General features: G+C 37.0%; 1 protein-coding gene across 11 annotated transcripts in view; it reads left to right on the top strand.

Annotated features, from left to right (window-relative positions):
- The window catches only part of VTI1A (vesicle transport through interaction with t-SNAREs 1A), a 382,574-nt gene that overhangs the window by 214,090 nt on the left and 155,717 nt on the right, over positions 1-12,767 (top strand). For 8 of the 11 annotated variants that reach the window (XR_004430534.1, XR_004430540.1, XR_004430539.1 and 5 more), the window contains exons 6-7: positions 7,745-7,815; positions 8,464-8,525. Coding sequence is in view for 6 of the 11 variants with exons in the window: in XM_033182758.1 (XP_033038649.1) it covers positions 7,745-7,815; positions 8,464-8,525 (133 nt within the window). In the remaining 5 variants the exon portion in view is untranslated. Of the gene's footprint in view, positions 1-7,744; positions 7,816-8,463; positions 8,537-9,399; positions 12,643-12,767 lie in introns of those variants that run through there. The other 3 variants (XM_033182828.1, XM_033182810.1, XM_033182782.1) reach the window with 2 other exon arrangements.

The raw sequence follows: 12,767 nt of genomic DNA, 5'->3' as shown, positions 1-12,767 counted from the left end.
ACTCAGAAATTAAGCTTTTTATCCCTAATTTATTACAGCCTACCTTAAATCAATATGCTACTTTACATATAACTCAAGAGCCAGTCAACAGTATGCTTTCTGTTTACCTCCTCTTCATCTTTTGTGCTTCGGTTTTCATACATTTTGCTTCTGCATATGTTATCACTATTTTTATTTTAAACAGTTAATTACTTTGAAAGAATATAAGAGAAAAATAAATGCTTTTATTTTTATTTTCTTATTTGTTTATTTTTGAGACAGGGTCTCACTCTGTCACCCAGGCCGGAGTGCAGTGGCACGATCTTGCCTCACTGCAACCTCCGCCTCCTGGGTTCAAGTGATTCTCCCACTTCAGCCTCCCAAGTAGCTGGGACTACAGGCATGTGCCACCACACGCAGCTAAGTTTTTGTGCTTTATGCTAGAGATGGGGTTTCACCAAGTTGGCCAGGCTGGTCTTGAACTCCTGACCTCAAGCGATCCACCCTCCTCGGCCTCCCAAAGTGCTGGGATTATAGGCATGTACCATCACCTGGCTAATTTTTGTATTTTTAGTAGAGATGGGGTTTTGCCATGTTGGCCAGGCTGATCTAGAACTCCTGGCCTCAACTGATTCACCCACCTTAACCTCCCAAAGTGCTGAGATTACAGGTGTGAGCCACCATGCCTGGTCTGCTTTTATATGTATCCTCAGATTTACCATTTCTGGTGTTCATCATTCTTTCTTGTACATCCAGGTTTCCATCTAGTGTCATTTCCCTTGAGCCTGAATAATTTCCCTTAATATAACCTGCAGTTTACTTCTGCTGGGTAATATTTTTTGCTTGTCAAAGAATATCTTTATTTCACCTTAATTTTTGAAGGCTATTATTGCTGGATATGGAATAATAGAATGACCTTTTATTTTTTCTTTTAGCACCTTGGAATGTTGCTCCATTGTATGTTTGTATTGTTTCTGATGAAAATTCAGCCTTCATCCTTATTATTGTTTTCCTGAATATGTCTTTTTTTCTGCTGTTAAGATTTTCTTTTTTTTTTTTTTGAGAGGAAGTCTAGCCATGTCACCCAGGCTTAGCTAGAGTGCAGTGGTGCAATCACGACTCACTGCAACCACTGTCTTACAGGTTCAAGTAATTCTCCTGCCTCAGTCTCCCAAGTAAAGTCGCTGGGACTATAGGCACCCACCAACATGCCCAGCTAATTTTTGTATTTTTAGTAGAGACAGGGTTTCGCCATGTTGGCCAGGCTGGTCTTGAGCTCCTGACCTCAGGTGATGCACCTGCCTTGGCCTCCGAAAGTGCTGGGATTATAGGCATGAGCCACTGCACCCAGCCAAGATTGTAAATTTATCTTTAGTTTTCAGAAATTTGACTGTGACATGACTAGGTGTGGTTTTTATTTCTCTTGCTCAGAGGTTCTTTTTTTTTTTTTTGAGAGGGAGTCTCGCTCTGTCGCCCAGGCTGGAGGGCAGTGGCCGGATCTCAGCTCACTGCAAGCTCCGCCTCCCGGGTTTACGCCATTCTCCTGCCTCAGCCTCCCGAGTAGCTGGGACTACAGGCACCCGCCACCTCGCCCGGCTAGTTTTTTGTATTTTTTAGTAGAGACGGGGTTTCACCGTGTTCGCCAGGATGGTCTCGATCTCCTGACCTCGTGATCCGCCCGTCTCGGCCTCCCAAGAGGTTCTTAAACTTCTTTGATCTGTGGATCGGCTTTTAAAAAAATACAGATTGGAAAAGTTTGACTATTAGTTCTTCAGATATTTATTCATACCTTTTTTTGTCTCTAATAATCTCTTTTTCTGGTAGTCTAATAACATGTATGTAAGACCACTTGTTATAACCTCACAAGTTATTGATGCTGTGTTCATTTTTTTTAACTTTTTTTCCTCTTTCAGTTTGGATAATTTCTATTAACTATGTTCATGTTCAGTGATCCTTTATTCTATAATGAAGGATATTCTATTTGGTACACCTAGTGAATTAATTTCAAATGTTATATTTTTATTCTAGAATTTTATTTGGTTTTTTTTAGAGTTTCCATTTGTTTCTTGATAAACTCATATTTTCACCAATTATGTTTACCTATTCCTATAAATTATTTAACACAATTATAATAGTTCTAAAATCTTCATCTGCTAACTGTAGTGACTAGGATCTATTGGTCTACTCATATAGACTGTATTTTCTCTTGATTATTCTTCTTTCCTGTTTTTTTTTTGCATGTCACAATTTTATAGTATTCCACACACTGTATAAAAAAGAACAAGGGAATCTGAAATGTAACATCCTGGGTTTGTTATACATACAAGATAACATTTTACTCTTATCTTGTATTTAGATAATAGAAGGATCTGATTCTCCCAAAACTTGAGTTGGTGCTGAGCTGAAGCTATAATAAGATTGGATTCATCCATGATTAGTGCACTTCCAACCTGTGTTTATGCTGCTTCTTACAAACAAACAAACAAAACATATTGTCAATGTTTGAGTTGGGAGTTGGTTGATCTGCGGTTTCAGATATTTTTTGGTTCACCTTTAGACTCAACTCTGACAGCGTCTTAAAATATAAGCACACAAGAATGTGTGAGAATATGTGATTTCTCTTTACTGACCAGCTCCACCTTTATTCCCTCTTATTTGGCAAATTTGAAGATTTGGGGAGAAATATCAGACCAAGCAATTTGTTTTTGTGTTTAGAGTTCATCTAGATTCCATTCTGTTTTGTAAGCCTACATCATCATTTAACGTTTGACTGATTGCTCTCATCCCTATAAATTCTATCTATGGTAGGCTCATTCTCAGAGCAGGCACTTGCGCTATATCAAACTTGGTATCAAAGTTGCCACACCTGTTTGCTCATACACAAAGTACTTGTTTCTCTCTAGAATTCATCAGAACTTCTTTGCATCTACTTACTTCCTCCAGAAAAGTTTAGTAATTATTCTGTCTGGGTTTTTCTTGTTTCCATGGGAATGGTTATTTGCATCTTTCTATGGCATCTTTCTACATCCTAACTGGAAGCAGAAGTTCCTCACATGTCTTAGGTTGTCAAATAATGAAAGATGTTGAAAGAACTCTCTTTCCATTGTTGTATTTTTCCAGATATCAGGAATTCAAAAGGCTCTTCATGCCCGAGTAACATCAATACAGAGGATAACCTAGCTATTCAGGGCATGAGAGCAGAGTCAGTGCCCAGGAAGCAATGCTAAATGCCGAAGAGTGACTGATCCAACCACTCCATGATCAGATCCCTCCTGAGAAAGCTGTATGTGAATCCCTCTGCTTCCTGAAGCAGCACGTTTTCTACCTTTATTAGATTCTGTGGCCAGAAGTTCCCAAGTCATGTCCAAAATTCAGCACTCCAAACTGTGAGGACATATTACTTCAAGGTTTTTCATCTGGTTGGTGTTATACAATACACATATGAAAACACATGCTTCAGTATAGCTCTTTTGCAGAACTCCTGCACTTCACAAAAGTCCCTTTATGCAAACAATAGTTGTGTAACTGTGAATGCCTTTTATCTGCTACTAAAATTGCTGGTGAAGTTTTCAAGTGCCAGAAGATACCCTTACCTTCTCTTAGTCCTTTAAAGAAGACCCAACTTGCTATTTTCGCTTTTTAAAATAATTTGTTGGAAACCACATTCTTAACAAAGTTTATAAAAAGAAAATTAAATAAATATAGGTGTGCTGAGGAATAATCACTGTCTTCTGGAGAGTGTCCTGCATATTCCATAATGACTACTTTTAAAAATATTTTGAATGTATCAAATGGGACATTTCCTGGTGAATTAGATTTGTGGCTCCTTCCCTTTCAGCCGGTTTATAACATGATGTGAGCTTCAGTAAGTCCTAACTTCTTATAGAGAATATTTTAATCTGCTCACCTCCAAAATACAGGTCTTATAAGTTTTTTTTTTTTTTTTAAAAAAAAGGGGGTTCATTCGTATTAGTCTTATGTTAGACTTATACTATTGTTCAGATGGTATTATTATTTTATGAGTGGAGAGACATGATGCTTTCAGTGATACAAGTTCTTCAAACTAAGTCTTATTTTCATGATGTCAGGCCAGTCCTTCAGGAGATATCTTGCTAGATTTGAAGTTACCTGCTCCTTTCTCAATTTCTTTATGGGACAGGAAAGTATTCAATGGCTATTGTGTATATCTTCCAAAAAGATTGAAAGTAAAGGAAATGTTAGCCAAAAACCCTTTTGCACATGTGTTTATAAAAAGGGGCTATGGATCAAGGATATGATTGATTCTGGGTAACTGTAAAAACGAAAATTCATTTTATGTGTTTGAGAGCTCTACTCCCAGGATGATTCCCAGGACCACTGTGGAAAGGAGAGAAGTGCAGGAAGGAGCTCTTCCTTCCAGGAATTCATTTATCATGCTCGTATTGACATGGAGAATTCCAGCATACACTGTCAGTTTTCATTGCCTTGTTATGCTTCTCATTGTTTCTTAATCTCAAGAAGACCCTCACAGTCAACAAGTACACTATTTATAAAATTTATGATTTCTCAAATTAGTTCAAGAGCAGCAGTATGGCTGTTCCATTCTCAAGGCACTATGGAAAGTAAAGAACTGAAAATTTAAATCTCACATCTGCCGTTGGCTTAGGCCTCTGAGCTTGTGTTCTTTCTATTATGGTGTTTTTGGTGAATGCTTACCTCTTCAGTTAAATTATTCAAGAAAAATAAACCTAACAATGTTTCTAATTATTTAATGAAATAATCGCCAAACCAAAGATAGTCTGTATTAAAAATAATCCCTCTAATTTGTTGTCTTGATTTGTTTTGGTTCGACTAGAAGAGTGGGCCCCACAGTGGAAAAGAAAAACCACATAACTTTCTTTACATGAATTTTTTTTTTCATTCCATAATAGTAATCACTGTAATATATTTGGCCTGAAATTTTCTTTATTAGAGCATTAAAATGGAAGATAGCAAGCAAGAAATGAAAAAAGAATTGTGTTTCCAACAGTGCATGGCATTGGGGTGTTAAGACCGGGATGCATACACTCTTGCCAATATCTCTTCTCTTGCTAGATCGAGTTAGTACTTGGGATGCTGAGCTGTGTCTCGGGAGGCAAGGAGATTGTGAGAGTGGTTTATAACTCCTGAAAAGACCCAGATCTTTACTTCTTGTTTGTTGATTCCTTCAGTAGCAGACCGTAGGTCCACTCAGAGTTTTCTCCTCGGCGAACCTGATAAAATGATGAATCTATTACCTGCTTTCTGATGTCAACTTCTCCATTGCTACACTGGATGGACTTTAAGAGCAAGAATAGGTCACAAACCTGACACATACTTTAATTCTTTTATTTATTCATTCTTTCCACAGATACTTACTGGGGATACGATACTGGCCACAGACACAATAGTAATAACCTATTTCCTCTTCGTTTTAGATTACATGTTGTAATACCATCAATCTGAACAGGAGAAAATATGATATAAATAGCATTTTGCTGAAATAATTGCAGTGTTCATGGTGCTCATATATGTTAAAGGTTTTAAGTGAAAAATGAATTATAATTGCTATATTATGTTGATAAAAGAAATCCAATGTAACAGTAATAACAGTATGACAAAATTGAATATTGTCGTGCAAGAAAAGAAAAAAATTCAACTTCAGTTATTTCCTCCTTCTCCATTATTGATATCATCTTCCACTGCTGTGATGCTTCCACTGGGAGCCACATATCTTACCCAATTTTACCTTAAGGATAAATTGTATGGGGTTAATAATAAAGAACTGAAATAAGTCTAAGAGGAGCTACTATACTGAGAAAGAATGTTAAAAATGTGTATGCTGTCAAAAATATATTTATGCTAGCGCATGTAACTGTTTTCTATGAGTTGGATTTTCTGTCACGAAAGGAATATGCAGTGCTTTTTCTAATGTGCCTTGAAACACAAACTCTTCTGATAACACTTGTCTGTAACTCTTCTGTAACACTTCTTTAACTGCTTAATCCTTACTGCTGGCATGGAAGCTCCATGAGTGCAAACACTTGATGTTGTTTGCTGGCCATATCCCTGGCACCTGTACCTGGCACACAGGGAGGACTCAATGATTCTTTGTTGAATACTCTGAATCTTACATACTATTTCATGACATGCCTTTATATGGTACTCTATAGCTTCCACAACATTTTTACTTAGGCTATCTCGTTGGATCATAACATCAACTTGGTGAGAAAGACAGGACAGATATTTTTTCCTGTCAATAAAATTGCAGCTCAAGTGGGCTATAGCAGGACTAAGATATGAGAGTGGCAAAGTCATAATAGCCCACTGATGTTCTTGATTGAATGATGATCAATCAATCATCACTCAATAAATGCTTATTATTGTTGTAGGCCAGTCACTGTGCTAAATATTGGAACTGAATTACCTTATGGAACTCTTACAACAAGCTCATGATATAGTACTATTATTATTAATATTCCCATTTATGGATAAACTGAGGCACAATGATGTTAGCCACACAGCTAATAAGGGCCAGCACTGGGACTTTGGCTCAGGCAGTGTGAGCTCACAGCCAAAGCTCTCAGTGTGGCCTAACTACTGCTCTACATTTTTAGGGTGTCCTTTAAAAAAAGCCTAGCAGTGTACATGTATGAGCCAAATAACTACCATGGTGACTTCTTACTGACTTCATTAAATTATTTGTTATTATTATAATAGGTGCTTGTTTGAATGCTTCTATATGTCTGTAAGCCAGAGATGATTGTTGTTATAGGTATGAGTAAAGAGACAATGCAAGAGGGAAAAGGAGAGAGAGATGTAGAACAAGGTAGTCAGATAGGTTGCCAAGATTATAAGAGAGGCATCCTTCTAGTATGGAATAAGGCACCTCCCAGGTAATGGGGAATGAGTCTGAAAATTATTTATTCAAGCAGCTGGTTATTTGTGAGGTCAAGCCATACCTACTGTCTTCTAAAAGGGTCTGCAGATTGGAGAAGAGACTGCCTAGTGTCAACCAAATAAGATGATCATGGCACGGGAAAACCTCATTGGAACTCAGCAGTATGGCTTTTTAATGAATGTTCTAAATTGCCTATAACAGTATAAGGGTTTCAAAGTTCTGGGGTGAAAACACTGTCTCCAGCATGAGCTGTCTTCAACTACTTGAGAAGGAATGCACCTCACCTTGAGTTGACTCAAGTACCTACAGCCGCTGATAACACATTAAATGAGCCCTTGCCTTGAAGAGAGCAGAAGCCTAGAGACAGTTCACTACCAATAAGCATATGTAGGTGAGCATATGAGGATTACTTGTGCAGGGCGAATACACTAAAATTAAAATTGTTCTAAATGGAATCTGACATACATGTGCAAAATGAAAGGGGAAAGGAAGAGCAGAATCATTAACATTACTTATAACCTGTAAAAACCAACAGCTAAATTCCATGATGACAAAATAGACTAATGGACATCAGATCTCCTCCACCTTTGCTGATATTTGCTGGAGTGGCCTGGGCAAGACATCATCTCTAAGTCATTATTCTCATGTTGGTTATGTTCTATAGGTCAAATATCTAATTATACCTAAGATAAATAGACACATTTATCAAATACTGTTTATATTTTTCAAATACATGAATTGAAATACGTGTCTAATGTATAACGCATGCATGCTACTTTAACATTTTATGTCATTTGGGTACTTCTGAGAGTTATTCTCATGTGCACTCCAAGTCATTTTTCCTTACTCAGATTTTCTTTTCCATAGAGCAAATTGGTCAGGAGATGTTGGAAAACCTTAGTCATGACAGAGAAAAGATACAGCGAGCACGTGAAAGAGTAAGTACAAGTGATACAGTTTTTTCACATATGCAGTAAATGAAGACATAAATGAAAGGCATTGGGACATAAACAATAGCAATTAGGTAGATATATGTATCTAAGGTGAAAGAGGGTGTAAGGTCTGTGGAAAGGAAAAGAAAGAGAGTGACATGGAGCAAATAGCAGCTGACTCTATGTCCCCATCCCAGAATGCTCCCAGGTGGGTATTTTATTTACTACTTATAGAGAAGGTCACTGAGGGAGATTTTGGAGCATGTTCATCTTTTAGAGTGAAAACTATAGAATTATTGGTGGTCATCTTTTCTCAATTCATTTTATTTTTATGTTTTTAGGACTTTGCACATTCATAAGTTGCAGATGAATTACCAAATATTTATGAAATTTTTTCAGCCTGTGCTTTGCTTTTATATCCGGTTCTAGTATCCAGCTTAAAGCTCCCAAGATTACCTCTCATGTGTCATTCTCCAAATATAAGAATTTTCCATGTTTGTGTAGCTGTCAGAAATGTATTTATTTTTGTATATTTGAACATTTTTATTGTTTGGATTTTCTATCATGAAATAAATTGTCACTTGCCATGCACTTTAGAAATAATCTAATTGCATGAACTTTTGTTTTGTTTTAACATTGCTGTTCTTCTTGTAGCTTCGGGAAACAGACGCTAATTTGGGAAAAAGCTCCAGGATTCTGACGGGGATGTTGCGAAGGTAAGAGCAAGGTAGGGACCTATCTTTCTCTCTGTCTCTTTTTAAAAATATTATGTTTGCATTCAATTGCAACAGGGCATATTACATGTTTTTGAGCTTCTGCTCTTAGTGCCCTGTGTCAGGACCCGTTTGAAATACTAAAGCACTGATATTAACTCTTGTTTGGACAGGGACACATACTAACACAGATTAGAGAGAAGGCTTGAGCTAGGGGAGTAACCTGAAGCTATGAAAAAAATTAGGGTTAGACATGAAGTGTTTTTTCATAGCCTGAGGAAGGCCCCATGGCAGGAGCAGGCTGATTTTATTTTCTGTTTTGATGGCCTCCTTCTTATGGAGGGAATGCAGACCTACCATTTTCAGGAGCACAGTTGCTGTTAGCTTTGCTCTCTGTTGCCTTGTTTTCATTTCTTTAAGTGACACTGTTTGGGGAAACATTTCTGTTTTATGTATACACTGAAAGATGATTTATAAAACATCAAGATTATCTGAATAATATGTGTTAACAAACAAATGTTCATGTTTTATATGTGTAACTCAACCTTGATTGATGAAAAATATGCTAAATAGTATGAGGAAATAAATGAATGAATATAGGTAATGTTCTTATAAGTACATTCAACGCAAAATTATTTCACATTCAGAATCTACCACGTAAGAATATCATCTAGCATGCCTGTCAGTTTGGAACTGTGGATAGAAAAGTGAATGAGAAACATTGAGAATGGCCTCTGGAGTGGCTTAATTAGAATTTTTAAGAAGGAAATCTTTATAGTTGATACTATAAAGACAACCATCTAAAAATAACTAAAGTCTTCTCTGATCACGTATCCATATACAATAGTTTGCTAAAAGTATGTTTGCCATGTTACAGATTTATTACATAAGAACCAATCAAATGTCTAGTGGTTTGGTCTTCAAGACTGATAAGATTTTTCTAAGCAGCCTGACCAGTAGCAAGCCTAAAGTTCCTGGGACATTTCCAGCCAAGGCTGGCATAATGTGACATTCCTCCTCGTTTTCTTGGACCCCAACTCCTAACTCAGAATCATAAGCCATCAAATTCTCTGATTAAGAGTACTAGGCAAATGGCCTAAGAAAAACTCAGAATTCAGAGAGAAGGGTAGTGGTGATTGAAAGGAATGCTTCAGTGCCTACAGACAATAAAAAAGAAAGGAAGGGGAGGGAAGAACCTCTGTTGCTTCCCTGGGAGGGGCTCCTGCATCGTGAGCTGTAACGAATATTCTGCATATGTCTCCATTTTGTCAAATCTCATTAAAGAGTCCTCCTGCTTTATGTCAATTGAGCTGTCTAGAAATCATTCATCATTTTTAGTGTAAAAAAAATGATGTGGTTATTTAAATAATATCATATTAATGTTAAAGTTCAGCTGTCATTTAATGGTATGGCTTAATCAGATGTAGCATTTAGGAAAAATAGTTTATGTGGGCTCCACGTGGCTTTCAGGTTGGCAGATTCAAATAAGGATTTATGGGTTTCGAAACCAATGTATTTCTGTCCGTGTTTCTGCTTGATGTACCTCACCCTTCAGTGCAGGACACTGCAGACAGTTATTTCAACAAATAAAGCATCTCCTCGTATTGTGTTTGAATAAATTTGCAAGTCATTTGGAGAGGGTAAAGCACAAACAACTTCAGCAACCTTTGACTGGGCTTTCTGTAGGGAAATCATCATAACGTGGTTGTTTCAGAAGCCTACGGAAGAAAATTACTCTGGTGAAATCTACATGGGGTTCTCTTTGTAGGCAAACTCAGTCAATCACTGACTCATCTTCTTTTGGGATGTATCTAGAGTATGAACAGAAATAAAAATTCCCAGATGGACATCAACTTGCTACATCTGAACCAAGGGTATGCTTAAGTCTACCGGTTCCACCTGTTCGTATGAAAAACATCGTATGACAACGTTTTTCACTAGGCACAGCTGGGATCTTGGTATCAGCCAGGATATGCAGATATTTTCAACCAATGCCTTAACCTGGCAATGGTCTCTGGGGACCAAATGCAGTGGTGGTTTTGTTTTAGTTTGTAATTACTGCCCCATATGATATACAATGTATTTTGGACTTGGGAAAAGGCACAAACATTTTACCAACCTCTCTGCTTCATTATTTTGGTTATATCATAGAAAAGCTCTCTGCAGAGAAATAGAGGCAGGATTTATGTACCAAAGCCTCTTATTGAATGCTCTGATTTTGCTTTTCCTGTTACATCCCTCCCATTCATATGGCTTTTGCTTCAGCCCCGATGAGCTTGTATTTCAGAAAGAAAAGCCACATTCTCTTACTATTCTTCTTACCAAAACTGCATAGCTATGTCATGTGTCAGCAAGCGCTTCTGATTTAGGAAATGCTATGATATTGAATCATGTGCTCATCTGCCACCTTCACAAATGTGTAAAAGAAATGAATGTCCTCTTTGTGCAGTGCGAGCATTTACCTGCATAAAACATAAGCTTAATTATTTTCATAGGATAAATTCTGTGTGACTGAAAATAGTTAAATATTCTGTAGTATACCAAACCAAGGAATTACTTTGTTTAAAAGAAAGATTGCAGGTTATTTTTTAATTCTTTTAAACCTTGATTGTTCTCAAATTTGTAAAGTGAACAAAAATGGCTTGGCATGGCTCCTCATTTGAGCCATTTTACGTATGGTCTGTTGTGAAGACGGGGGAAAACACTGTTCCATTGGTACCAAGATCTGTGCATATGTCCACTTGATTATCTGTAAAACTGACCAAAAGGAGTTGGGGAGATCAAAATGAGTAAACAACAAAATTAAGTTTATAAAATCCAGCAGCCACTAAATAATCATCTACCACTCATGCTTTTTAATCTTTTTTTTAATTTCAAATAAGATAAACACCTATTTCCTTCCTTCTTTCCTTTCTTCTTTTCTTTCTTCTGCTTATTCATTTCCTTAGTAAATATTTAATGTCTGTACGCCAGGGCTGGGGATCCGGAAATGAACCCAATTTTATCCTCACTTTCAGAGTACTTTAGTGTAGTAGAAGACATATGCATAAAAATGTACTATGGAAATTCACAAAATTAACAGATTCTCAAGGCAGCTATTGAAGATCCCACAACTGCAGTTAGTCCTTGCTGGTCATTAAAAGGGACACGAGGAAAACAAATAACTAATAAAAAAAAATACGAGTTAAATGGCTATAAAGCCAACATGTTTGGAAAAAAAATAGAGAAATAGAAAATGATATATGGAATCATTACAAACAAATTTTGAAAAGAACTAAGGTATGCAAAAAAAATGACATATAATATGTAATTTAGTGAGATAGCAACTGATTCAACCAAAAAGAAATTGCTCTTCGTGTAAGCATGCCATATTACCAAAAGAAAGAAAACAAAGGAGAAAATTGGTCAATTCAAAATTATAATAGTAAAAGTCCACATCAGAACACAGCTATGACTGATTTCCTAGAAAGTAATTTTTCTTCTATTCTGACATAAGATGGAGAGTTATCAAAGGACAAACTGTTCATTTCCTAACTCTGTAGACAGAGTTTACATAAAGTGGAATTCAGATAATAATGAAAATGGTCATGAAACAAATGACCATTTATGTTGTAACTGGGTCCAATAAATGGATTTTTTTCATTGACTTTCACAAAATTTGATTTTTATAATTGGCTGTCTTAAAGTGTCACAGTATCACTAGGAGGCTGAAATGTTTCTCGTCATATGTATGTATTGATATGTGTATTTGTATGTGTATTTTTTCTATACCTTTGAGCAGAAAGTCTTATTCGTTCAAACTGTTGGCAATCAGTACAAATGAAAATTAAGATTTTCAAAATTCAGAGTCAGAATAAAAAGAAATCATGATTCTATTTCCTTTTACCTCTGAAGAGTTAATGATTGATCACTAATTGTATGTTTCTAAAAGTACATGAACAATGCCTCAGGAATGTAACAAAGTTATAGCTTAAGAGCTCCACTGACAAAAATTTACAGGATAGGCCGGGTGCAGTGGCTCAAGCCTGTAATCCCAGCACTTTGGGAGGCCGAGACGGGTGGATCACAAGGTCAGGAGATCGAGACCATCCTGGCTAACACGGTGAAACCCCGTCTCTACTAAAAAAAATACAAAAAACTAGCCGGGCGAGGTGGCGGGCACCTGTAGTACCAGCTACTCAGGAGGCTGAGGCAGGAGAATGGCGTGAACCCGGGAGACGGAGCTTGCAGTGAGCTGAGATCCGG

Source organism: Trachypithecus francoisi, unplaced genomic scaffold (genome assembly GCF_009764315.1).
Source record: "Trachypithecus francoisi isolate TF-2019V2 unplaced genomic scaffold, Tfra_2.0 Contig01579, whole genome shotgun sequence".
In the NCBI taxonomy this organism is placed as follows: domain Eukaryota; kingdom Metazoa; phylum Chordata; class Mammalia; order Primates; family Cercopithecidae; genus Trachypithecus; species Trachypithecus francoisi.
The sequence above is the reverse complement of the archived record's forward strand: the minus strand, read 5'-3'. Positions and strand labels throughout refer to the sequence as shown.